Source organism: Neopsephotus bourkii, unplaced genomic scaffold (assembly GCF_033783945.1).
Source record: "Neopsephotus bourkii isolate Nb327-2 ecotype Australia unplaced genomic scaffold, CSIRO-AGI_Nbou_v1 NB_234, whole genome shotgun sequence".
In the NCBI taxonomy this organism is placed as follows: Eukaryota; Metazoa; Chordata; class Aves; order Psittaciformes; family Psittacidae; genus Neopsephotus; species Neopsephotus bourkii.
Window position 1 is genome coordinate 18,145,085 of NW_026900744.1, and position 24,318 is coordinate 18,169,402.

The 24,318-nt window shown below is 37.7% G+C and overlaps 1 protein-coding gene across 5 annotated transcripts in view; it reads right to left on the reverse strand.

The window, feature by feature from the left end:
- RABGAP1L (RAB GTPase activating protein 1 like) overlaps positions 1 to 24,318 on the reverse strand; it is a 245,276-nt gene that overhangs the window by 78,277 nt on the left and 142,681 nt on the right. For all 5 annotated transcript variants that reach the window (XM_061345653.1, XM_061345652.1, XM_061345651.1 and 2 more), the window contains 4 exons: positions 21,230 to 21,304; positions 17,559 to 17,684; positions 16,050 to 16,193; positions 3,176 to 3,217 (listed from right to left, as the gene is read on the reverse strand). In XM_061345653.1, the coding sequence (XP_061201637.1) occupies positions 3,176 to 3,217; positions 16,050 to 16,193; positions 17,559 to 17,684; positions 21,230 to 21,304 (387 nt within the window). The remainder of the gene's footprint in view (positions 1 to 3,175; positions 3,218 to 16,049; positions 16,194 to 17,558; positions 17,685 to 21,229; positions 21,305 to 24,318) is intronic.

The window sequence follows — 24,318 nt, forward strand, 5'->3', positions numbered from 1 at the left end:
AAAGCCATCCTTCATAACTGAATTGAACTAAGTTCTCCTTTCCTGAAAACCTTGCCAGTTATTTTCAGCTCAGTGCAAGCATGCCTCCTTCTCTGTCTTCTTCATTTTTAAGATCCATAAACTGGTATCTCTACCTCTTTCCAGAACCTATTCCTTCTACTATGGCAATACACCTGTTGGGTGCTGCTTGTATGCTTGCTTTCACTTCTTTACTATCATACCATAGCCTACTAGTTTTCCCTTTATCCACACTGGACTTAAAAAAAAGAAAAAAAAAAGGAAGAAAAGAATAAAATTAACAAGCCTCCATAGCTGCAAAAAAAATATGAAACAGGAAGAAAAGAGCACACACTTCCCTCCCCCCCTTTTTACAAATTTAGATTTGTGTAGGAGCACTTCCTTGGAAATGTACATTAAACAAATACCCCGTTTATAGGCAATTTCATTTAATACATCTACTCATGTAGAAAGTCACACCACCATTTAACAGATTAACTATGACAGTGTAAAACATAATTTATTTTGGACCTTTTCTTACTATAAAGCTACAAATTATCTCTTACCTATACTGCAGTACTACACCAAAGTTACCCCACCTCAAGTGAAAATGTGTGTTTGGAAATTTCCAATTGCTCTACTCAGAGCAGCAGCATATACACCTTCCTGGTCTTGAGCACTTTAGAAAAGCAAAGGTGCATTTCCGACTGAAATTGGCCAGAGATGTCAAAATATACAAGAAAGATTTCTTCAGGTATTTAAACAAGCAGAAGTAGAAGGAAAATACCAGCTAGCTCTTTAGCAGGGGAGGTGAATTAGTCACCAACAATGCTGAAATGCAGAGGTTCTCAACACTTTCTTCACTTCTGTCCATACCAGCACTGTTAAACCCCAGGCCTTGTGAACAAGAATCCAGGCTCACACAAACACAGACCCACCATCAGTGAAGGAAGAGTTGCTACATGCACTATTACAGGAACTCGACCCTTACAGATCTATGGGCCCTGTCATTATCCACCTGAGGGTGTTAAGAGAGTTGGCTGACGCCACTCTGAAGCCACTTTCCATAATCTCTGAGAAGTGTGGAGGTGAGGGAACGTCCCAGAAGACTAGAAGGCGGCTAACACCGCCCTTATAATAAAGGGTGATCATATCTATAAGAAGGGCTTAAGGGAGTATCCAGAATATCACAGGCCCATCATTGTTACTTTGTACACCTAGAAAGGTATGGAATGAATCCTCCTGAGTGCTACTGCAAGTCAGGAGGACAAGCACATGATTGGAAAAAGCCAGCAAGGATTCACCAAGAACAGACTGTGCTTGACAAACCTTCTATGACAAACTAACCTGCTGGGTTGAAGTGGGGCAAACGGTGGGCATTTTCTACCTGGATTTCTCCAAGGCTTTTGATAAAATTCCCCACAGCCTCTTCCTAGAGGAACTGGCACATCATGGTCTAGGCAAGGGGTCCATGCAGTGGGTGGGAAACTGGCTGACCAGCCACACCCAGAGGCTGGTAGTGAATAGTTCCATTTTAAACTGGTGATCTGTCACAAGTGGGGTCTCCCAGGGATGGACAGTGGGCCAAATGATATTCAGTGTGATCTGGATGATGGGATCAAGCGTACCCCGGTGAGTTTGTTGATGATAACAAACTCCAAACTGTGGACACTTCAGAAGAGAACCACCCTGCAGGATTAACCTGTATAGGCTGGAAGAGTGAGTTAACAAGAACCTTACGAAGTTACAAGGACAAGTGTAAGGTCTTGCACCTGGGAAAACATAATCCCAAGGGTGCAGCACAGGCTGGGATCTACTTGGCTGGGGAACAGCTCCATGGGAAGGGACCTGGGGGTCCTGGTGTACAGCAAGCTGAGTATGAGTGAACAGTGTGCTGCTGACACAAAGAAAGCCTACAGGATGCTGGGTTGTACCAACAAGGGCATCACCAGCAGAGATAAATATGCCATTATCCCACTCTACTTAGCACTAGACAGGCCATACCTGGAATACTGTGTTCGCTTTTGATCCCCGTTATGCAAAAATTTTGGACAAGCTGGAGAGGGTCCAGAGAATGGCCACAAAGATGATCAAAGGACTGGGAAGGCTGCTGTACAAAGAAAGGCTGAGAGAACTGGCTTTGTTTAGCCTTGAATAAAGAAGGCTCAGAAAGACCTTATCACCATATTCCAGTATATAAACCGTGACTACAAAGATGATGGAGACTCCCTTTTTACATGGTCACATGGAAAAGACAAGGGGTAATGGGTACAAGCTACTCCTGGTGAGATTCTGATTGAACACAAGAGGAAATTTTTTCACAACGAGAACAATCAGCCAATTGAATAACCTTCCCAAGGAAGTGGTGGACTTCAAAACACTGGATGTTTCTACGATTGAGCCAGGCGCTTTTTTCCCAAGAAAGGTTAGACCAGATGATCCTTGAGGTTCCCTTTCCAAGCTGGTATTCTATGGTAAGGAAGACACTGAATGACTAGCAACAGCAAAATATTAGTCCATATCCATGTTATGGAGTTGTTGTGTTAGGAGTGACAAGCTGTTCTCTCAGCTTTAGCCTATGGGAATATCATTTGAATTCAATGTGGCATTTCAAATGCCATACCATGAGCCTGTATGCAGACTGCATTTGAACTACAACCAACTTGTAAAGGTTGACTAAGTTAACTTTCAGCTATCTCACTGGCATCAAAAGGGCCAATGCTTTATTTACATGTTTATGTGTTTGTTTTGGTAAATTCTGTGTCCAAGACAAAGACATAATTTCTCCATATTATAAAATACTTCCATTCCTCTTCTGAAATTACAAATACATTTGATACCAAAGAATACTCAATCACATTTCTTGAAGATTTATATGCAAATGCGCCCAGCCACAAAATAAACAAAATTGTTCTCTAAATAATAATTACATGAGGCATTTAAATCTTCAGACTGCATTCTTTGTTCCAGGAACTTCAGGACATGATTAAGTTTAAAAAAACAGACCTACCGTAAGAACAATTTTGAAAACATCTCTACCCAAATGGGTATTTCTCCTCTGTTCCCTCCTCCAGAAGTCCTGTTATTATTGTTTCCTTAGACATGACACTTTAAGCTAAGAAAATTTTCCATACAGTTTAATAAAATAAATAAATAACCCTTCTAATCAATGACTTACCTTTAAGAGAGCCAAGGCTACGTGGAAGATTATGTTCATACCCTGAAAATAATAAGAAAAATACTTCAATCAGTCCCAATACACAAATGTCTCTTCCCTATTACTAATCATCATGTGGCATCACAACTAGATGCTGCAGATCTTTCGGAATGACTCCCTTTCCCCTCCTACACTTCAAAGTTCATCATTAAAGCCCCAGGCCACAGTTTCTAAACTCCTGGTTGGGGTAGATGACAGCACTTTGGTGCTTTTGGAATCTCACTGTTCAATTAGTCAGGTGCTATGAATGTGAGAGGATATCCCTCCATCATTTCAGTCCATGTCAGTATTGATTTTCATGAACAGTGAAGCATATTGTAACAAGCAGGGCATCAAGAAAATGCAATAAATATTCCAGTTGATCAGATTTTGCCAAGTCACTTAGCTGTAACTAATCATGTACAATCTTTCATGCTCAAACTGAAAAAAACCCACAAAATAATAGAAAAAAAAGGAAAAAAAAAGACTCCACAAGTACACAATACACTTTTTTGCTGCTATTAGCCAAAAGTCAAAACTATTTCAAAGGTAGGCAAACTGATGCCTGTATCACACAGTTGCCTTCTGGTTTGCAAAACCTGGAAATACAAGTGTGCAGAAATCTAGTCACTGAAAAATACAATGATAATGTCCAGTCATTTAAGAATCAAAGAAAGTAAAATGCACTCCACTGACTACAGAGGGGTGAAAAAGGCTACATCTTCACTTACACCATATAAAATAAAAAGAAATACCTATCTTCTGCTTTTGTTCAACATCTTTTCATTCTGACAATAAAGACCTTGAGATTTTTGCAGGGTGAAGGCGAACACATATCCCGATTGAGGCTACTTTGGAGCAGCCTAACTGAAACTACTCTTAGGGTCCAGCTTGAAAAACCAGCTAGGGTCAGCTCAGCCAGAGGACACAACATGACAGCCTTCCTGACAGTACACACATTGCCTCTGTTGATGGAGGAGACTCTCCTGTCTACAGCCTACATATCTTGATTATTTAAGATTAGAAATATCTTTTTGTTCATCCAAATATGAAAAATACCATATGCAATTCTTACTTGCTGTACGTATGTAGGTACAGCACATAAGAACTATGTACTTTGTGTTCAGACTGTTTTCCTAGATTATATTTTACGAATCTTCTTGCCTGCTTGTTTAATGGTATGATGACTCTATTCTTATAATGTCTTTCAGAGCTGATATCTAAAACTGCCTCAACAGATTTGCACTCAAGTCACTACAATACATATTGTTGTGGAATAACAACAGCACTCTTTATAAGGCAATGACCTCCAAGGAATTTCTGGTTCTGCAATGGAGTATTTTTCCAAACCTTTTCCTGAAAGCATGAGACCATATTTCTGTAATATTACCTTTTATATAAATCTGCAGAAAGTTTTCAGAGGCATTTTCAGGAAGAACTGGTATTTTTTTATGTACATAATACTGTGCCTTGAAGGGAATTTACCATTAATGAGTCCTGGAAATGCTATGACATTCAACATAATGAATATTACAACACTCCACAAATTACTTTGCAATTTGACGCATAATCATCGTAACAAACTGGTTTTTTCCACTAGAGGTCACAATTGTAGCAGGACTGAAAAAAAATGCCTGGCTGTGAATTTTAGTCACGATCAACAGCACCAACAGCAGTAAAGTAAGTTTTATTCCAAATACCCATCTGAAGTCAACAGCTCATTCCACATGGTTGTGCCATTAACAACTTTTTACGTCCTAAGAGAGAGGATTTGATATGACCATGCAATCTATAAATCAGAGGCGTAACTACAAGCCTCATCACAAACACTGTTTTTTTCCTGTTAACAGATTGATCAGATTTTGTTATTTTACGAGTAGGAGTATTATGGCTAATTACTGGGTTACTTCCTGTGTATTTTCTGGCATTAAAAAAAAAAAAAAAATAATAAAAACCCCAAACATCCCCCTGCCAAAAAGCCCAAACAAAACAAAACAAAAAAAACCCAAACATCAACAACACAAAAATAAACCAACAAAAAATCGCAAAATAAAAACACCCCCCCACCCCCAATAAATGAAATCAGTTCATTTATTTTCTAAATACTTTTTTTCTGAGCTGCCCGAAACTCACATTGTTTCTGAATCCAAACTAATCAAAATCCCTCTTGGTACTCCTCTTACATGATCGCTCTTCAGATGGGTAGCAAATGAAGCAGAAATAGGTTTCCACCTGCCTTGAGAATCCCCAGCTCCTCTCCTAGCCCCATCAGGCAAGCAGCAGCTCACAGACTATCTGTACTTATAAGCTCACAGACTGTAAGTACTTATCTCATAGTACTTGAGATAACCTGTTCAATGCACAAGCACTCGAAAATTAGAACACCTAAAGGACTAAAAAACTTTGTATACAACTGTCCTGAGCTGCACTTTACTACTCCTGGCAACACAGAACAACCAGCACCTTCATCTTTCCTCAGGAGGAGAGGTAACCCCCAAATCAAGGCAATATTTTAGACCTGTGGCATCAGTTGCTGCAGTTTCATGCTGACCAGCTTGGACTTGGCTGGATTTGAGGGATTAATATACCCCTTGACAGCTGTGTAACTGGAAGTGGCATTTGGCAATCTAGAGTAGGCTTTCTACTCTTGTTTAGATTTCACAGAATCACAGAATGGTTAGGGTTGAAAGGGACCTTAGAGATCATCCAGTTCCAACCCCCCTGCCATGGGTAGGGACACCTTCCACTAGACCAGGTTGCTCAAAGCCCCGTCCAATCTGGCCTTGAACACTTCCAGGGATGGAGCACTCACAACTTCGCTGGGCAAACTGTTCCAGCAAATAATTTTCTCCTAATGCCTAATCTAAATTTCCGTTCTGTCAGCTTAAAGGCCCCTTGTCCTGTCGCTACATGTCCTTGTAAAAAGTTCCTCTCCAGATTTCTTGTAGGCCCCTCTAGGTATTGGAAGACTGTGATAAAGTATCCCTTAAGCCTTCTCTTAAGGCTGAACAACCCCAACTCTCTCAGCCTGTCTCCATAGGACAGTTGCTCCAGCATCATCTTCATGGCCTCCTCTGGACTTGCTTGAGCAGGTCCATGCCCCTCCTGTGCTGGGGTCCCCAGAGCTGAACGCAGTACGGCAGGTGGGGTTTCATAAGAGTAGAGTAGAGGGGGAGAATCCCCTCCCTCGACCTGCTGATCACGTTCCTTTTGATGCAGCCCAGAATACGGTTGGCTTTCTGGGCTGTGAGCACACACTGACGGCTCATGTTGAGCTTTTCATTGAGCAACACCATCAAGTCCTTCTCCTCAGGGCTACTCTCAATCTGTTCTCTGCCCAGCCTGTATTTGCAACTGAGATTGCCCCAACCCAGCTGTAGGACCTTGCACTTGGCCTTGTTGAACTTCATGAGGTTGGCACTGGCCCACCTTTCACAGAATCCCAGAATCCCAAGGGTTGGAAGGGACCTCAAAAGATCATCTAGTCCAACCCTCCTACAAGAGCATGTCAGGGTCTCTCAGAATATTCACGTATTCAGTGAGATCTCTGTGACAGAAAGGATGCTTGTGACTTCATTTAGAAGGGAGGAGGCATATATATCCATTTGATCCAGCAAATCTATTCAGAGACCACGAAAAAAAGGAAGTTAAGGCGGCAGCAAACTAACAACTCACTATTAGCAAAGCTCAACAGCCAAGTGCGGAGCTGACAGAAGAGTCAGGCCAAACAATGTAATCATGAAATATCTGGACAACGTATGATAGGGAATGACTTAAGACTTTATCCCCTCTTTTAAAGCTTCTCTTCAGTGACAGAAGCCTTGGGAGAAGGCAGACTAACCAAATACTAGCATCAATTCCTCTCCAACCCAGACCACTGAAAGACCTTTGGTTACACAGCAATACTCTGCATCACTTTCACAAACAAAGGGAAGTGAAACTCTTTTAAAAATATGGAAAATTAATTTTTTATCTGTGTCCTTATTTGTGGTTTTGTTCCTAGATATGCACGACATGTAGGAGGAACCAATGAATATACTCATACAATATTCTCTAATATTAAGCATCAGTTAAGAAGAATGTATATGAAAGTCAACTGAGCACCTTTCTAAGGTCAGATAAGACTCAAGCCTCACATGATAAGCCATCAGGCAAACCATTTAACCTGTTCCAGCTTTCTAATAACTGAATTTCCCCTTTTTTTATAGAGAACATAGCTATTCAACTGGAGTTAATTTGACATTGTTTTGTAATCCAAAAGTGTTTCATAATTATGTGTTCAGTTGCACACTTTCAAAGGAGCTACAGAGGGTAATTGGGGTTACAAACTCCAAAGGAGAAATAAAATTCTATTTATGTTTTGGATTGCTTCCAGCAAAACATCTTTTTGGTAACTCTAATATGTTCATAACACACAATAAACTTTAGGAATGTGACAAATGTAATTATTTTGCTGACAACATAAATATATGGTCTGAAGCTCAAGTTTCTCTTCATAAGCAGCACAGGCTTGGAGTACGCGCTGCAGGGATATGGATGTTAATTAACATTTTTTACTCAGATATAGTTTGTATAGCTTGTACATTTATTTTATTTCAATGACAAGACAACCAAGGGAAAGAAAGGTTAAATCCTGTTCAAATAAGGTACAACATACAAGAGCAAGCTTTGTATAAGCAACAGATAAATCTTGCTTACTAAACAGTTAGAGAGAAGAAACAAACAAACAAAAACCCACCCACCCAAAACAAACAAACAAACAAAACCAAAAAACCCAACCCAAATCAAATTGCAGAGAGATCTTACTGCTAATGTATGAGGTGTAGTTGACTTATACTGGCCTTCCTCCAGTGACTCCATATAAATTGCCTACCACAATAATTCACAACAGCAAATGCTCTAAGACAAGAAAGACAAAAAGAAAATACAGAAATCTCCACCCAGAAACTATGATGCTGTTAATAATACAGAAACTCAATTACAACCACTTGACTGAATTATTAGATAAGCAAGTACCAGGGAGATGGTTAAAATGTCACCATAGGATTCGGCATTTGTTGTGCCACTCCTATATTCTGCAGCATGAAAAAGCATAGAAAATACTGCCAGGCAACCATGAACCTGTATTAGTATGATTTTGCGCTATATTTTGTTTGGTTGCTGGCTTTTAACAGAAATGAATGGGATTTAAGAGTACTGGTCAGTATTTACAAGGTTTAGGTGCTTTACATGTAATCTGCTGCTGAGATGTTGCTATGGCTAAATGAAGGTAGAGAGTGCTATGAGATTAGCACTGCTCTCCAGCTTCTGTGACTGTTTTCAAACCACAGAAATTACAGTCACAGAATTCTAAGTCATCTCCACATATCAAATTGCTCCCTGATATTAGGTATTTCCACAGCTGCATGTTCCTAATTCACAGGCAACTGGTTACAGGCTGGCAGTACGCTTTCTCCATTTGTTTGACCAAGCCATATAGTAACATTATGTTTCTGGTTTTCAGAGGTTTAAATTACAAGGATTTTAGACATTCCTTTTCCTCTTTCCAAACCTGATTAATATGGGGACAAAGAAAGGGGCCTGAATCCACACTAGGCATCAAGGGCCTTACCACATACCATAAGAGGACAGAGAAAGAGGCCTTATATCTCTGTAGGTAGGACAGGTCCTCCAGCTCTCACATGGAAACACGGAATGACTATTAGCCATGATAAGAGGAGCAGGAATCTTCCAGACCCCAATTTTCTTGATATGACACAAGATGAGGGTTCAGAACATGTCTTGGCAGAGAGCTGTGCCTCCTTCACTTCTACATGTAGCCACATAACACACAGAAAATGCATGCCCTTGTTAGTTACATCAATTCTTGCTTCCCTGCACCCTGTCTGATCTCCCTCCAAGGTTCATCTTTAGCCTTCTCCCTTTCTCTGCCACAACAGAGTCCTGGCCCCTGCCTCTCCACACCCTGACATTCATTTTAACTTTCCAACAATCACTAGAATGCAAAGTTCACATTTTAATTTTACATACTTAGAAAATTCAGTACAGCCTCAGATTCCAAGCATGAACTAACGGGAAGTGATTGGCACAGGCAGACTGCACTACCCTCTTTTTAAAAAACGATCCATAAATTAGCTTAGCTTCCTTGATTCGTTCATGGAATATCACACTCCCATTTGTGATACATACCTTCAGTTATTTCTGAAGCAGTTTTTGAGGACTGCCAAGACTGCTTAGAATATGCTGCTATTCAAAATACAGCAGATGGCACTGGTGTTAAATAAGCATTATGGAAATTTACTGTATTCCTACAAAAATCAACCAAGTGAACATCAACTAGTAAGTGGCTAAAATACTTCAGTAGCAATGGGGAAAATAATTCAGAGACATGCTGTGAACATGGCATTAGTGTCCAAGGCACAAATTAGGTCATTCATATAGGTTCCTCATCTTTGGTAACTTTTTACCTCTATCTTAGAACATTTTCTGAAATGGAAGCAGCCTCAACATTTTAGGACCACAATATTTATCAACATCACCAAAAAGGTACCTTCTGTTCACATAAGTTATCTTGAACTGCAGATTGTTGTGAGACTGTTTTTATTTTGCTCATGCTGAGCATTTATCACCAGCCTTGTTATTTTGGGATAAACAAGCTGCAGCTATGAGTGGAAAATACATAAATTACGGATCCACACAGGAAGACCTGGACAACATAGTGTGAATGGTTACGTTAAACCTTGTGGCTCACCAAGAACCTCTTAGATATAATCTATTAGAATACTCTTCCCAGTCTAAGTCTGAATTATTAAAAATTCTGTGTAGCTTTAGAAGTAAATAGAATGTTTTGTGCTCCCTGTCCCTATGGTGATACAGAATGCGGTATTACATAGCTCCAGTATTTCTGCTGTTGACTGAAATTTTACATCCAAACATCTAACACTTCTTATGACCTTCACTTTGAAAAGAACTTAAAATTCTTTATCATTCTAATTTGAATGTTTGAATCATACACAGACGCTTAAAAAGGTTCCTCATGCATCAAGCACAATCAAATACTACACCCTCTTTTCTTTCTTTTTCTTTTAATTTCTGTTCTAGTACTGAAAAACTCCCACAGTGGAATACAGCTCTGATCATCAGATAAATTATGCTAAAATTACTTTCAGCATGGATTTAAAATAACTCATCTAAATACATAAAAGCAAAATATCCAGGGCCAGAAATATCCAGGGCCTGGGTTTTGCAACAAAAAATGTTATAATAACGGACATGTCAACAGACGCTTGAATGTAGCCAACCATCATTACCACTGGACATGCATGTTCAAATTCTAGTCTTCCACCTCAAGTCTGATAAACAACTGATTCTTACTAAGCTAATTAAAAGCTAGTTATACCAGTCACAGAAAGAAATCCTGTTCAGTCTCTTTACATGAAACAGCAGCAGCTGATAAAGACTTCAGAAAGGAGACCTAGCTCTAGCACGCATAATGCACAGAGCAATGGACAGGAGAAAAGACACAGTCTAAAAGCCAGTCTAATTTCCTATATTCATAAGAAGGAAAAGACAGATCCCCCCTGGCCTTTTCCAACTTGCATGTAAAACACGACTTTTGTAAAGAGTACTGAAATAATACAGGCATACTCAGCACAGATCTATACTTACTTAGAAATTAAGCCTAGCTTTTAACATGCTGTTTCCAAAAGAGATTTTATTTCTAGCAAGCCCAGTCTGCTGGTTTGTAAGATTTACTACAACAGTCATAAGTGGAAGGGTTAACAAATGTAGAAAACATGTGAACAGGTAACTCCAAAAAGTTCAATTCTTCTTCCCCTATAGATCTGCAGAAGATAAACAACTGTATCCAATCTTTTATTTAAGTCACATTTCATCTGAGCACAGATTTACAGAGGAAGTGGGCTTGTTTCTGTCTCAGTTCCTGAGGAGGTTTAATAAATTGTTAATCTGTTCCTTCTCAACTTTGTTGAAGGCATCACAGAAGTATCTGACAGTGACAGATAAAAAATAGCAAGCTATTATAGTATCTACTATTAAGTGAGTACTAACACACAGAGACGACATGTCTTATCGTCTGAGTGATACCATACGGCGTAGTGTTTCCTGACACATCCATTCAGTGAGACACGTAAGACAGAAATCAAATATTCAGCACCAATAGTTATAATTCTTCCAAGTTTTTCATTATTTCATTATGAAGCAGTGCTCCCAGGAGCACTACACAACATGGTGACACATTTTTACTATCAATACATGCTCATTTACTAGCAGCAAGTCATTCATATTTGTAAAGGTTTTTAAAAACTCCCATCAGTCTTCATTATCACCAATAGTTTCACAAAACTGATGATAAAAGTTATTTTATACAAAGTTCTGAAAGCAACAGTTGATAAATAAAGGCCAATGAATGATGGTATCTAGCTTTCAATTCCTAATTCTTGCACTGTGCTTCTGTGTGGTCCTGTGAAAGGTAGTTTCACTTTGATATTAGCTATGTTGGAAAACATTTAATTATTTTATATGCAAAACTGACAATCAGTTGCAGTCCTTTGTATTCAGTCCTGATCACAGAATGGCAGCTTGGTAGCCAGACTAGTAATTTCTGTAACAAGACTATGTAGTTACTGACACTAAACCAAATATACAAATATCTTTACCAGCCCAGAAAAGGCAGCATGTAGTAGGGGGTTTTACATACTCCTTAAAAGGAGAGAAGCACAATCCTTAAGCATTTAGGGGGCCTATAAGGATGCTGAGGAGGGCCTCTTCATTAGGAACTGTAGTGATAGGACAAGGGGTAATGGGTTCAAACTTAAACAGCAGAAATTTAGATTGGATATAAGGAGGAAGTTCTTTACTGTTAGGGTGGTGAGGCACTGGAATGGGTTGCCCAGGGAGGTTGTGTATGCTCCATCCCTGGCAGTGTTCAAGGCCAGGTTGGACAGAGCCATTGGGTGACATGGTTTAGTGTGAAGTGTCCCTGCCCATGGCAGGGGGGTTGGAACCACATGATCTTAAGGTCCTTTCCAACCCTAACTACTATGATTCCATTTTGCATTATCAAGAACTGCACACAAAAATAGCCAGGTCAACATAAAATGGAAGTTACCAACAGTGCCTCAGAATTCTAGGATAATAATGGAGGAACCTCCTTTAGTTTTGCAGTATTGTATATATAACAACTGGTTAGCAATTTTTAAGCAGAAAAAAGAAAAATCAAAAAATGCTCGCAAATTGTCTGCCAACTTGTTTGGTTTTTTTCTCTTCAAAATGCCTAACTAAGGTCACTTATTTAGTGCTTTTAAAACACACATTTTAATTTTAAATCAAACATTTTAAAATGCAAAATAAAAAAAATGTCAACTCTTTGATAATCTGTAACATAACCAGGTGCAATTGTTGCACTGGGGACAGCTCTAAGTGACATGAGATTTACCTAGATGAGTCTCTATTTCTGAGCATGACTTTAAATAAATAATTTAAAATGGAACAGAAAGAGACAGCAAAACAGAACAGGCTCACAAAGTGTTCAATAACATAATGTCATATTGAATGATAAAACTGACAAGTCGAAACACAACTCTGAATTTGATCGACAAAGTCATTCTTCAATGCAAACCTATAACAAAGGGTGAAGAGACAAATGAAGTGGCTGAAACAAGCATCTAAAAGGAACACTGCAGAAAGATCTTCACCTAATGCTGACATGTTAAAATTTATCCCTATAGCCAGACTCAAAGCCAAGCAGTCTGCTGTAATCACATGAAAATCTTCAACTGGATGAACAGGTTTGTGTTTTTATTACAGGCACCATGGAGTATCTGCCTGCAAGCCCAAAATTTTATTCAGGTTTCTGTCAGAAGAAAAACAAAGAATTCCAAAGTATTTCATTTCTAGATGAGAAGTGCTGATAGATAAAAGAACTCTATCGCAGAGGGCCTATGGGAAGTCCCAAATCTGTATGGATTTAAATGAAATTATTCCTTCTACGTCATTATGTGAGAATGATGAAAAAACCCTGACTGTAATGGCACTCACTTTTATAGATTTAAAAAACTTCTCCAGAGGAGTTAATTCTCATCATAAATGTAGCTACTTTTTCATTGGACATGCTCCTGTCCAGGAGGTCCACACCCCATCTTGTGCTACTCTTCCACCGTGCAAAAAAACATGCCTCCTTGGTAAGCTGTGAAAGTGTAAGATTTCCAACAGACATTCTTCCTCTCTGGACAGAGGGTTACAGGATATCTGTATGTACCATTTCACTCTTCCAGCCACAGTCAAAACCTCAAAAAGCAGCCAATACAAAACCTCTTGCTTCACAAAAAATTGTTTAGCCATAATTAAAGTATTTGCACAGGGACCAGAGAAGTTCCCTTGGAATGAATTGTTGGCAGCACTCATTCAGCAACGGTTTTAAACTTGGGTTTTATTCCTAATATTTTTCGTTCATAGAAGAGTTATATAGGATGTACACATTTTGTCAACAGACAGGACAGGGATGTGAGAAAGCACAGTCAGGAAGGAAGTTGAAGGCTATTTAAAATTCATCTCTATCTATGACAAATTAATGAGAAGGCTGGAAGTTTCTTTTTAAAAACGTAACAGTTCACTTCAAAGGCTTTTTGAGGATTTTTTTTTTCTTCCAGAAGAATATGTTCCACTGTTAGCGGCTGCAACTCCTTTTTCTCCTTCCAGTTTCTGGAATTACAGGCATGCTGTTTGTTCAGAGATAAAGTGAGTAACAATTTAATGCAGACAAAAATTATTTTTTGACTGCTCCATTACTCCTTCTGGAGGCTGACGAGACAGACAGCTTTACAATATGATTTCAGTCCTCCATTAAGGAATTGTTTCTTTTTTATTCAGTCTATGGCCATATGCCTTCAGATTTTATTTTCCTGCTATGAGAGCCAACTAGTTTTTTTATTTTAATAAGATTTTAGTCTACACTCCCCCCACAAATTCTCAGAAGTGCCTGTTCCTTTAGACTGGTTGACTCCTGGATCTTAGGAGCAGCTTTCTGATAGTCTACACTGTTGCCTCAGTATGTTGTCTACACGTTGCCCCACTGTTTCTCAAGATGTCTGTATGTATCTTCTCACTTGAAATCAATTTTCTTACCATTTCTGGTTTATTTTTAGCTGTTGTAAAAGAGGCTTCCTTAGTTTCATGTGACTATCCTCCACAAATTCTAACAAGTTTCCCTTCCTTCCAGGCTCTAGTGCTGCGCTCTCTCACTTTCTCCTTGAATTCTTTCACCTTCTTTCCCAGAGTAATTCCTTCAAACACGCCGAGATAAACATTGCCAGATGCGAGATGAATTCAAATGATTTAAGAGTTCTTTTTTTTTCATTCCAAAAATTAAATCTATATATCTATACTATATATAGAAGTATAAAGACTTCTTCAGCTTATTCCATCATCAAGCTTAATATAATAAAAAGCACAGAAGCTTTAGACAGGTTGTAAATACGCTGCTATCACAATAATCACAATTATGAAACAATGTTCTGTACTTATTGACAATCTCTTAAAATGGTAATTCCTGAATGCAGCTCTACATCGAGACCCAAATGAAGTAATAAACTGAGTTGAGAAAGAATTATCAAATTCACACCAGATGCCCATTCTGAAAATTAACACTAACGGTTCACAAGTGATCAAGGGATTGTGTTAATCTACTGCAGGATCAAAGAAGAGGACAAAGAGCAGAAAAACTAGCCTTTCTGCCTTTTCTGTTAGCCTACTTAAAATAATCAAGACATTGTGTAAGAAACAGAACTCATGTACTTATATGGAAATGTGGGATCATTTCAACATTGCTACTGCCTTTCATGCTCACTTGGAACCCTGGCAGTATTACCTCTTTTTGGTAACTGAGCACCAACATGTAGAAGAATCAATACTCTTGAGGAAAAAATTACTGAGTTACGAGTGATGGACAATACCTGTTTAACAATTAATGCTATTAAGGCATATGCAGCAAACCTAAAAATTCACAAGGAAAGCAGCTCACAATAGAAATTAAAATGAACTAGCATCAACAGTGCTTCATACTCATGAAGCCCTTTGCATTTAAAATTTTCAATTATTTTATTTATTTGTATTTTTTTACGTTTGTGACCCATCTAAATCAAGAGGAGGAAATCAGTGGCATGTTCAAAACCAGGTTTAATTCCATGGATGCCCTGACTTCCTAGTAACAAAAGGAAGTACTAGTATATTACAAAATAAGTGTTCCAGACTATTAACCTAATTGGCCTATTTTTTTTCAAGGAAGTCCAGATACAGCTACGATACAGAAATACACTATTTTGTATCTGGAGTAATGTGTTTCTTAGTTGGAAAAGTAGGGCAAAAAAACAAAAGGGAAGAGTGCCATTCAACTGTACTGGTTGGCACCTCTTACTATTTGTTTAATATCAGACCAGCAAAGCAAGATAAAATACTCTTACTGTCTTTGGGCACTCTGAATCACGCAATCTGAAAAGCTTTTCCTCTGAACGCCTGATAGGCTTTTACTACTAGGCATCTTGCAGAAAACAGAATTCCTAACTTTGAATAAATTATTTAACAAATTAAATGAAGAACAGATGTGTGCATCAGATATTCTTAGTTAGAACCCTTAGCAAAGAATGAGGCAATCCAGGATTCTAATTTTAAAACCAAGCCAGCATTTCATTAAACATCATTTCATCGATATAACCATGGGTTCTACATAATTCAGGCAGACATATTTTGAAATTAAACAGCAAATTGCTTCAATAAAACAAAAAAAAGAACAAACATTTGTCAAATGGACGAAGGGCTTTCTGATTCAAGGTGTTTTTACCTCACAAAGTAGTAAGTCAATGATGTGGAAGACCATGCACAGTGGAAACTTGGCAGTAAAAAGAGTGAGGAACCACTGGGATGCATACATATGAGCTTCCAAATTGAGGTCTGAGAAATGGCCATACAAGTCTGGTAACTGCTCCTAGGGTAAAGGAAAAAAAATAAAACCTTCGGTATTACTCATTAATCTGTGCTCTTCATCTACACTGTCAGTAAGTACCAGCTTCCTAAACACTGAAAAATACAACAAAGTGAAATCCTGGTTTCTTTTGAGCAATGAAAATATGTTTCTTCATATATTTCAGTGCCCAGGGTTACAGGATTTTTTCTAGTAAGATACCCACTGTGGATTCTATCATGGTATCAGATAATATACTGAGATTATGTTGAGAAATTACAAATGAAGTTTTCAACAGTCAAAAGACACTTGTGGAATCTGTATCATACATAGGGCATATTTTTAAGTTATTCCTTCTCTGTGTCTTTCTATAAATGCTTCTGCTATAAAAGTCAATGGGTATTAGCACAAGGAGATCACATTGCAGAGCTTGAAAGTAACAAAGCACACAACTCCATCAGACAATTTTTCTAACTAGGGCCATATATAAGCAACACAAAATAAATACTGTTAAACCTACTGTAAATGGGCAATATATCCATATTCTGTTAACAAAGTAAAAATCGTTGTTAATGTATGTAAATATGGAGAAGACCATATGCTGAAGTAACAAATTAATTAGTACATAATTCTACTTCATCAAGTAGGAAATACACACAATTTGACATCTGAAGAAAAATAAATCATTAAATTCATAGTGGTCTGTTTTGTTTGGTTTTACTATCTCTCACAGAAGCATATATGATCATCTATGATAACTGACTTCAGTAGGTAGCTTCCACAATGCTAACAGAAGTGCAGGTCAAGGCTTAATGAACTGTTAATAACTTGTTATTAGTCAGAATAACAATGTGGAAAACTTGCAGCCATTTATTTGTGTTAAATTGCTCTATGAAATAATTCCTTCTGAAAAAAGAACCATGTACTTAAGACACAGTAAAAATCTACAAAATGACCTACACTTGATTTGTATTTCATAAGCATCAGGATGTCCTGATTTGCCTGACCTCTGAACCATTGACATAATTCACAGAAAGTAGGATACTGACAGATGGCAGTCCAAAAGATACTCTGGCCTTAACAGAACAATCAATATCACAATTTAGGAAGAGAGTTAGAAAACAGAGAAGAAGAAAAAACAGATACCCGTTCTGCTTGGACACAAAGATTGGCAGCAAGATTGGTATATGAAAGAGAAAACAAATCAGAAATAAATCTGACTCACAAAGTTTGGATCCAGTTATTAAACTTCCCTCCTTTGGTTCTACCCTACCTCTAGAAGGAGAAGGGTTTCATTGTCTAGTAGCTTATGTAAGCAAAGCATTAATGTCTTCTCCATGCCAGTATCTCCATTTCTAAAATTAGAAGAATTTGTTACCCAAGTCCCACCTGCATTAACTTCTCCAGCTGGAAAAATTTGCAATGGAGATCTTCAAAGTTATTTCTGTAGAGGTCCCTCAAGCCATAGTCATACATTATTTTCACAAATACACAGAACGCCTGCTCCTCTGGCATCTGTTTGGAAAAATACACAAACAGCATTTTAAAAACTAAGCTCAGGCTGAAAATGCCTTACACAAATACACACGCTGAAATACCTTACTCATGATGAATTCAGAAACAGGGATATATTATAATTTTCAGCAAAGCACTCAATGTAGAATTAAACAATCAAAATCTCAGAGGGACTGTTCTCCTTGATGAGCACCTCGATCTGGCTCTGCAACATCTTCTCTTAAGAAAATGAGGGAGGATATCATAGGTTCATGTACGTATACATCCCTACAACAGCACAACTGCCACTCGTATTCTTTATGCCAAACAGATATGAGAACAAGTACACAACTCTCAGCAACAGAACAATGAAAAAGAATATTAAAAAAAAAAGAAACAAAATAAAAAGAACTCAAGATAGTGATTCCCACTGAGACTTGGTTAAAGCAAAAAATTCAGAACTATGGCAGCACCAACCCTTAGAGAGAATAATGCTTATCTACTTTCATAAAAAACCCAGGACATCAAAACTCTCTGAAATCAAGTTTCCCAGAATGAATAGAGAAATTAGATATTTTGGCTTCAGAACCTACTTGAGAACTCAGGAGGGCTGATCCCATCTATTAACATTGTGACTTTTTCAGAAGCCTCATCTCCTTAATCTCTATTTAATTTTGAATAAAATTTATCATCCAACAGAGTTTTAGAAGGTGGTTCTAAAAGCTATGTGAGCCACTTTAAAGTTACAGTTGTTGGCTTGAGCCTACTGAACACTGAATTTGTAGGTAGCCTTGTGTCATGAAATCTCCACTTAAAATGTCCCCACTTCCCCCATGCCTTCATGTAACACAATAATAGGGAACAAGCAGAGTCACTGCAGACCCCAGATCAGGTTTTCAGTCACATTAAAAACAACCTTTCTTTTGCAGGCACCAGACTGTAACAAATGAAAACAATTATTAAGTATAAAGAATGACAACTCTAGACCTTTTATTATATTCACTCATTCAGCCTTTTGCCAACCCCTTATCAAATATCAGCAACAGATAAAAGCTCAGTATTTCCTTCAAAGAGAATTCTAGTCTCTTGATGTTTACCTCCAGGGTTTCATCTATTATGTTCAGCCTATGATTATGACCTGTCTCCAAGGCTATGGGCAAACACTTTCATTTTCCCTTTCAGACATCATAAATGGAAGTAACTGCTTAGCATAAAGAACTGCCAGAGCAGGTGCTAGCTACCCATCTAGACTAGGTTTGCCTAGGACAAGCGCTTAGGAATCTCAAAGCTCTTTATCACAATTTTAGCTGCATGGAATGTTCCCCACTGATAGCAGATAAAAGCTGCAGACAAAGCAAAAAGAACAAATGGTTTTATCCTGACCAAAAAGATTGAATCTACTCTAACAGTAAAATTAATGCAAATTTCAGATTTTTTAGCAAAATAACTATTATTTCTAATAAAATGACAGTTGCTCATGCACAAACACACCTACCTTGCGTGCTGAATCAGACACTCGTGCACTGATAACCATTCCTTCCCCAAGACAGGGAAAGGGAGTAGGAACAGAGGTTAGTACTAGGCTAAAATCATTTACAGGCAGAGGCGACTGAGTCCTCACACTCAGTGACAGAGGTTTTCCAATATTACCAACCCCAAGAATTCAAAATCGTAACTCAGGTTTTAATTTCTTATTTTATTTAAGCAAAACACATTATTTTGGGCATTTCCATTCTGATTTGTAACATTTAAATATTTGCCTCTTATTGTCTTTTCTTTGGATTCATAAAAGCCAGAAACTTACCTTTTTTTTAAATTTAATTTTAGCTTTTCACACTGCAATCACAGAATAGTTCGGGGTGGAAGGGACCTTCAAAGGTCATCTAGTCCAACCCTCATGCCATGACTAGGGACATCCTGAACTAGATCAGACTGACTTTTTGCTATGACTCCAAAAAGTAGACAACAAGGGAAAAAAATAAGTCAAATACTGTGAGATGTACAGAAAAATAATTAGAGTTGGCAACACTGTCCCCTTGTGATTAGAAGTTACCTGCTGACCTTGGACTGGAATTTCATCAAAGCAGCAAAATCACAAAAATCGAGGATGGAGGTTCAGGCTACCCAACCATCCCTGAAAGATAACTACACCGAAAAGAAAGATAAACTGCCCCAGAAAAAAGGGGAAAGGAAGGAGTCTAGACAGCCATGCAAATATAGAAGAGTGAAGAGAGTTTTGCAAGCATTCACAGCATACACACTGGTTGGAGAATTTGAGGACATCCTGGGAAGCTCCCAACTTACATGTGCTCATTGAGACTGCTCCCCTTCCCCCCTTTCTCTGATTATTTCAGTTTAATATCCTATTATGAAAGCAAATGTTATAAAGGGCATATTAAAAGGAGTGTAATTGTCATTTACACTTTTAAGTGTACAGGGCAATCTTTTCTAACTCCAGAAACATTAGAAACAGAGGTAACTCTCTATAACAATGACAGAACACAAGTAAAGTAGCTGAAGTATTAGTCAAATGTTAAGAATGTGACACCCACTCATTTCTAAACTACATTGGTATTGAAAATGGCTTATTCTTCCAGTGGAACTTAAAAATGCTTCTTTGGGTGAAAAGTTAATTGCAAAATAACTGATAAACTAATTCACAGTCTATCTGGAATTGTAATAATATGAGTAATTCAGGTTTATCCTTAAAGAATCTAAAGCTTCTCTGTAACACTGCCACTGCGTATCGTGCTCCTGAAGTCTTCAAGCAGTCATACATCTCACTAGGAATTACAGTTTAAATTAATCTGAATTTGAGTTCTCAGTGCCTTAGGAAGTGTATGTGTAACATATATACCACCAACAGCTGACTCAAAACCATAATCTGAAATTTATTTGAACCATGAATAATAATTTCTTAATTAAAGCCTGACAGAAAAAAGCAGGTAAGAGCCTGAGTAAGAGTAAGCCTGATACACGCACTACTTGAATCTGCTGCCTTTCCACTGTTACAAAGTTAAAGCATCTTGCAAATACAAAAATGGTGTATTTATCTATCTCTATACATACATGCACATGTATATATAGCAAGCAACAGATCAAAGTTTGTACAGTTTTTGGTTACAGGCTAAAATATCAAGGTTAAAACTCAGCTTTCATCCAAAATGCATTATAAAATGTGCCTAGAAGAAAGCTGACACTGAAAATTAATGAGACTGCTTTCTCTGGTTAGCGACTCTGAAAATATCTCCCGAAGTTAAATTCCCCATAAAAACAAAGGGAGTTCACCTATGTGACAACTAAATTAAAATATTAACATAACATATCAGTTTCAGGTTTTGACACAGAAGTACTTGACAATTTAATGGATTTATCCTAGATAAAGGAAATCTATATTCATCAAGATAGAAGCCATTAGTCATTACTTGCCAAAAAGCTACAAGAGGAAAATGAATACAGACAAATAAATAACAGTAAATATCTGTCAAATAGCATGTTACAGTACTACTTATTTCAAAGCTCCTTTGGTTTCAAACATCAAAGCTTTCATTTTGCAATTAACTCACATGAAGTAGAAGCACAGCTGCAAGGAAAGACTGTCCCTGGCAATAGCCAATGTCTTCATCATAGACAGAGTATGCCTAGAAAAAATAGAAGTCAATACATATTTAAAATACACACAGACATTATCAAAATGTGTTATAATCAATGACTATTCAGAATATGTAGTACTATGCAGGCTAAAATAATAAAGGGAGTGAAACTGTAACCAGCTTTTCTTTGGCTTTCAGGGAATTTACGGAAACACTTGTAGGTCACCCTCAATCTTCCATAGCTGCCATATATGTAAATATGTTTATATTTTTAACAGCATGAAAGGAATTGGATGCAATTTCCTTCCACCTGAATCAAGGATAATTCTGCTGAGTTGAGTAATGATACAGCTTTAATAAGAAATACGAACTAAAATCCATGTTAGTTTGTGTTGTGGGGAGCATGCCTGTTTGGTTTTGGAAAAACAAGTTCTGACATCATGAAGTATAGGACCTGAGGTTGTCAGATAACCACCAAGAACTACTCTAGCCTGCAAATTTCAACAGAAACTGTTTTTCCATGTCCTTGTTATGTTGGAGAGGGAACAATATTCATTTTCCTATGGTAGGACTGACACAATTTTTTTATTTTTTTTAATTCTTAAAAAAAAAAAAAAGAAACAAACCTAAATTAACCAACCTTTCCTTCCCCCTTTTCTGAGACATGAAGACAGATACTGTTTTGAATGAGATGTCGGAGGATGTTAAGAATTTGAGGAAACATGAATAAGTATAAGCAGCAGGACTGATGTCCTGAGAGGATAAGCAATGGACTAGGGTTACAGTCAGGGAAAACAAAAGGACATGGGCAGAGTTATAGGAAAGAACAAGCAACATGAATCAGAAAATCTACCCTGCCCTCACAGCATCTCCAAGACTATCTACAGATAAGAACTGGAACACCGTGCTTATATTCTTTTTTTAAGTCTTGAATAAAATCAAGATTGCAAATTCACTGAATGAAAGCACAGAGGGACTGTGAATAAACAATGTCAGGTATGCTGGGGAGCCAAACCCACCTGGCTATAGTATGATATTGAAAAATTGGCTAAGCTGCCCCTTCAAAAATTAAGAAGAATTGGGACTCTAAAAGAGATGCAACTCCTTTCCAGCCAACAGAATTAACATACTTGCAAATAATTTCTGCCAGAAATGTTGAAATAGAGGCCAGAACATTTTTTAAGTATTTAAACCACCTTTCTTTTTTAATGTGACATGAAAAAAATAAAACATTCATATAGAATTCTGCAATGATTCCCAAAAATGAGATTTCTGTAAAGAATATAATCTAAGTATTCCTTGAAAATTGTTTATAAACAAGTCATCCATACATGTCCTAATACATTTGTAGCTTTGTGAAAACTGAACTATGGCTTACAGGTCTTTGTCATTTATCTGTATTCTTCACCATTCTTTTGAATCAGATAGGATTAGTGAGAACCTGATTGAAAATAATCCCAAATCCATTGCTCAGTTTCAGTAGTCAAGGAAATACAAGATGACTAATCCCATAAATTACTGAAAAAGAAATAATAAAAATTTTAAAGAACCATTACAGCTCAGTTCAGGTCAGGGGCCTCCAATGTAAGAAGGATATGGACCTGTTGGAACACATGCAGAGGAGGGCCATGAAGATGATCAGAGTGCTGGAGCACATTTCCTATGGAGACAAGCTGAGAGAGGTGGGGTTGTTCATTCTGGAGAAGAGAACGATCTGGGGAGACCTTAAAGCAGTCTTCCAAGTACCTAAAGGGGGCCTATAAGAAAGCTGGAGACGGACTTATTACAAGCACATGTAGTGACAGGATAAGGGGGAATGGCTTTAAGCTGAAAGAGGGCAGAATCAGCTTAGATACTGGGAAAAAATTATTCACTGTGAGCATGGTGAGACACTGGCACACGTTGCCCAGAGAAGCTGTGGCTGCCCCATCCCTGGCAGTGTTTAAGACCAAACTGAATGGGGCTTTGAGCAACCTGGTCTAGTGGAAGGTGTCCCTGCCTGTGGCAAGGTGATTGGAATTAGATGATCTTAAAGGCCCCTTACAACACAACCTACGATTCTATGATTACAGTCTACTTACTAGTTTAAACCAGCTCTAGCTACAAAAATAAAATATAGAAGCAACTCCAGAAATGTACATTAGCAGATACAAAACTCTGAATTGAGAAAAGAAGAAAAAGGGGGCGCTCTCCTGGAAAAAAGTTAATTTAAAATAAATCTTTAGCTACTAAGCCCTGAAATAACAGAAAATACTTTCAACACTTAAATCAATATTGCGTATGGCCAATTAGAACCATCCACTGGTTAATTATTATCATCGTGAGTCTTCATGTCCTTGTTCTCAAAATCTATTACTTTATGGATGCCTACTATTTTATTTCTATAACATTCCTGAAAAATGTATTATTCCGGCTTTTGAAAGGAGAGCTCTATTGGAAAAAGATATACAGCATTATAAATAATAAATTTGACTTATGATTTCTTCATTATATATAACAACGCTTTTACTCTACATACAAAAAGCCCAATAATAATCCAGGCTAAAAAATGTATAGTAAATTATGAAAACATGAGAAACATTATTAGCACAGTAACTAACAAATTTGCTGAAAACTGCAATCAATTAACCCAAACAAGTTTCCAAATAACTATTGAGAAAGCAACACATTGGAACAAACTGCCTCAAAAAAATACAGAAAGTTACCAGAAATAAGATTATACTCCTTTTGAGATTGTGAAAGATGTCAAAACAATGGCAGAAGAGGGAAAATTATGAGGGTGCAAGAAAATCCTCACTCTGCATGTTAAATATAAAATTATGAAGGAAGACCAAGAACTGTTCCCATAATCAACTTCCTAAACACATTAAACCTAGTAATCAATCTGTTTGAAACACATCCAGAGCAGGAAGACGAAGCCTCTACTGGGAAAATATATGATAAAGGTAGAAAAGTTGTATTTAATCTGTAGCAGAAAATCCATGTGAACTTTCCTCGTGTCTGTTTTATTACAGAAGAATCACAGGGGTTGTCATCCTGCTCGGACCATTTTTAAGAAGGGA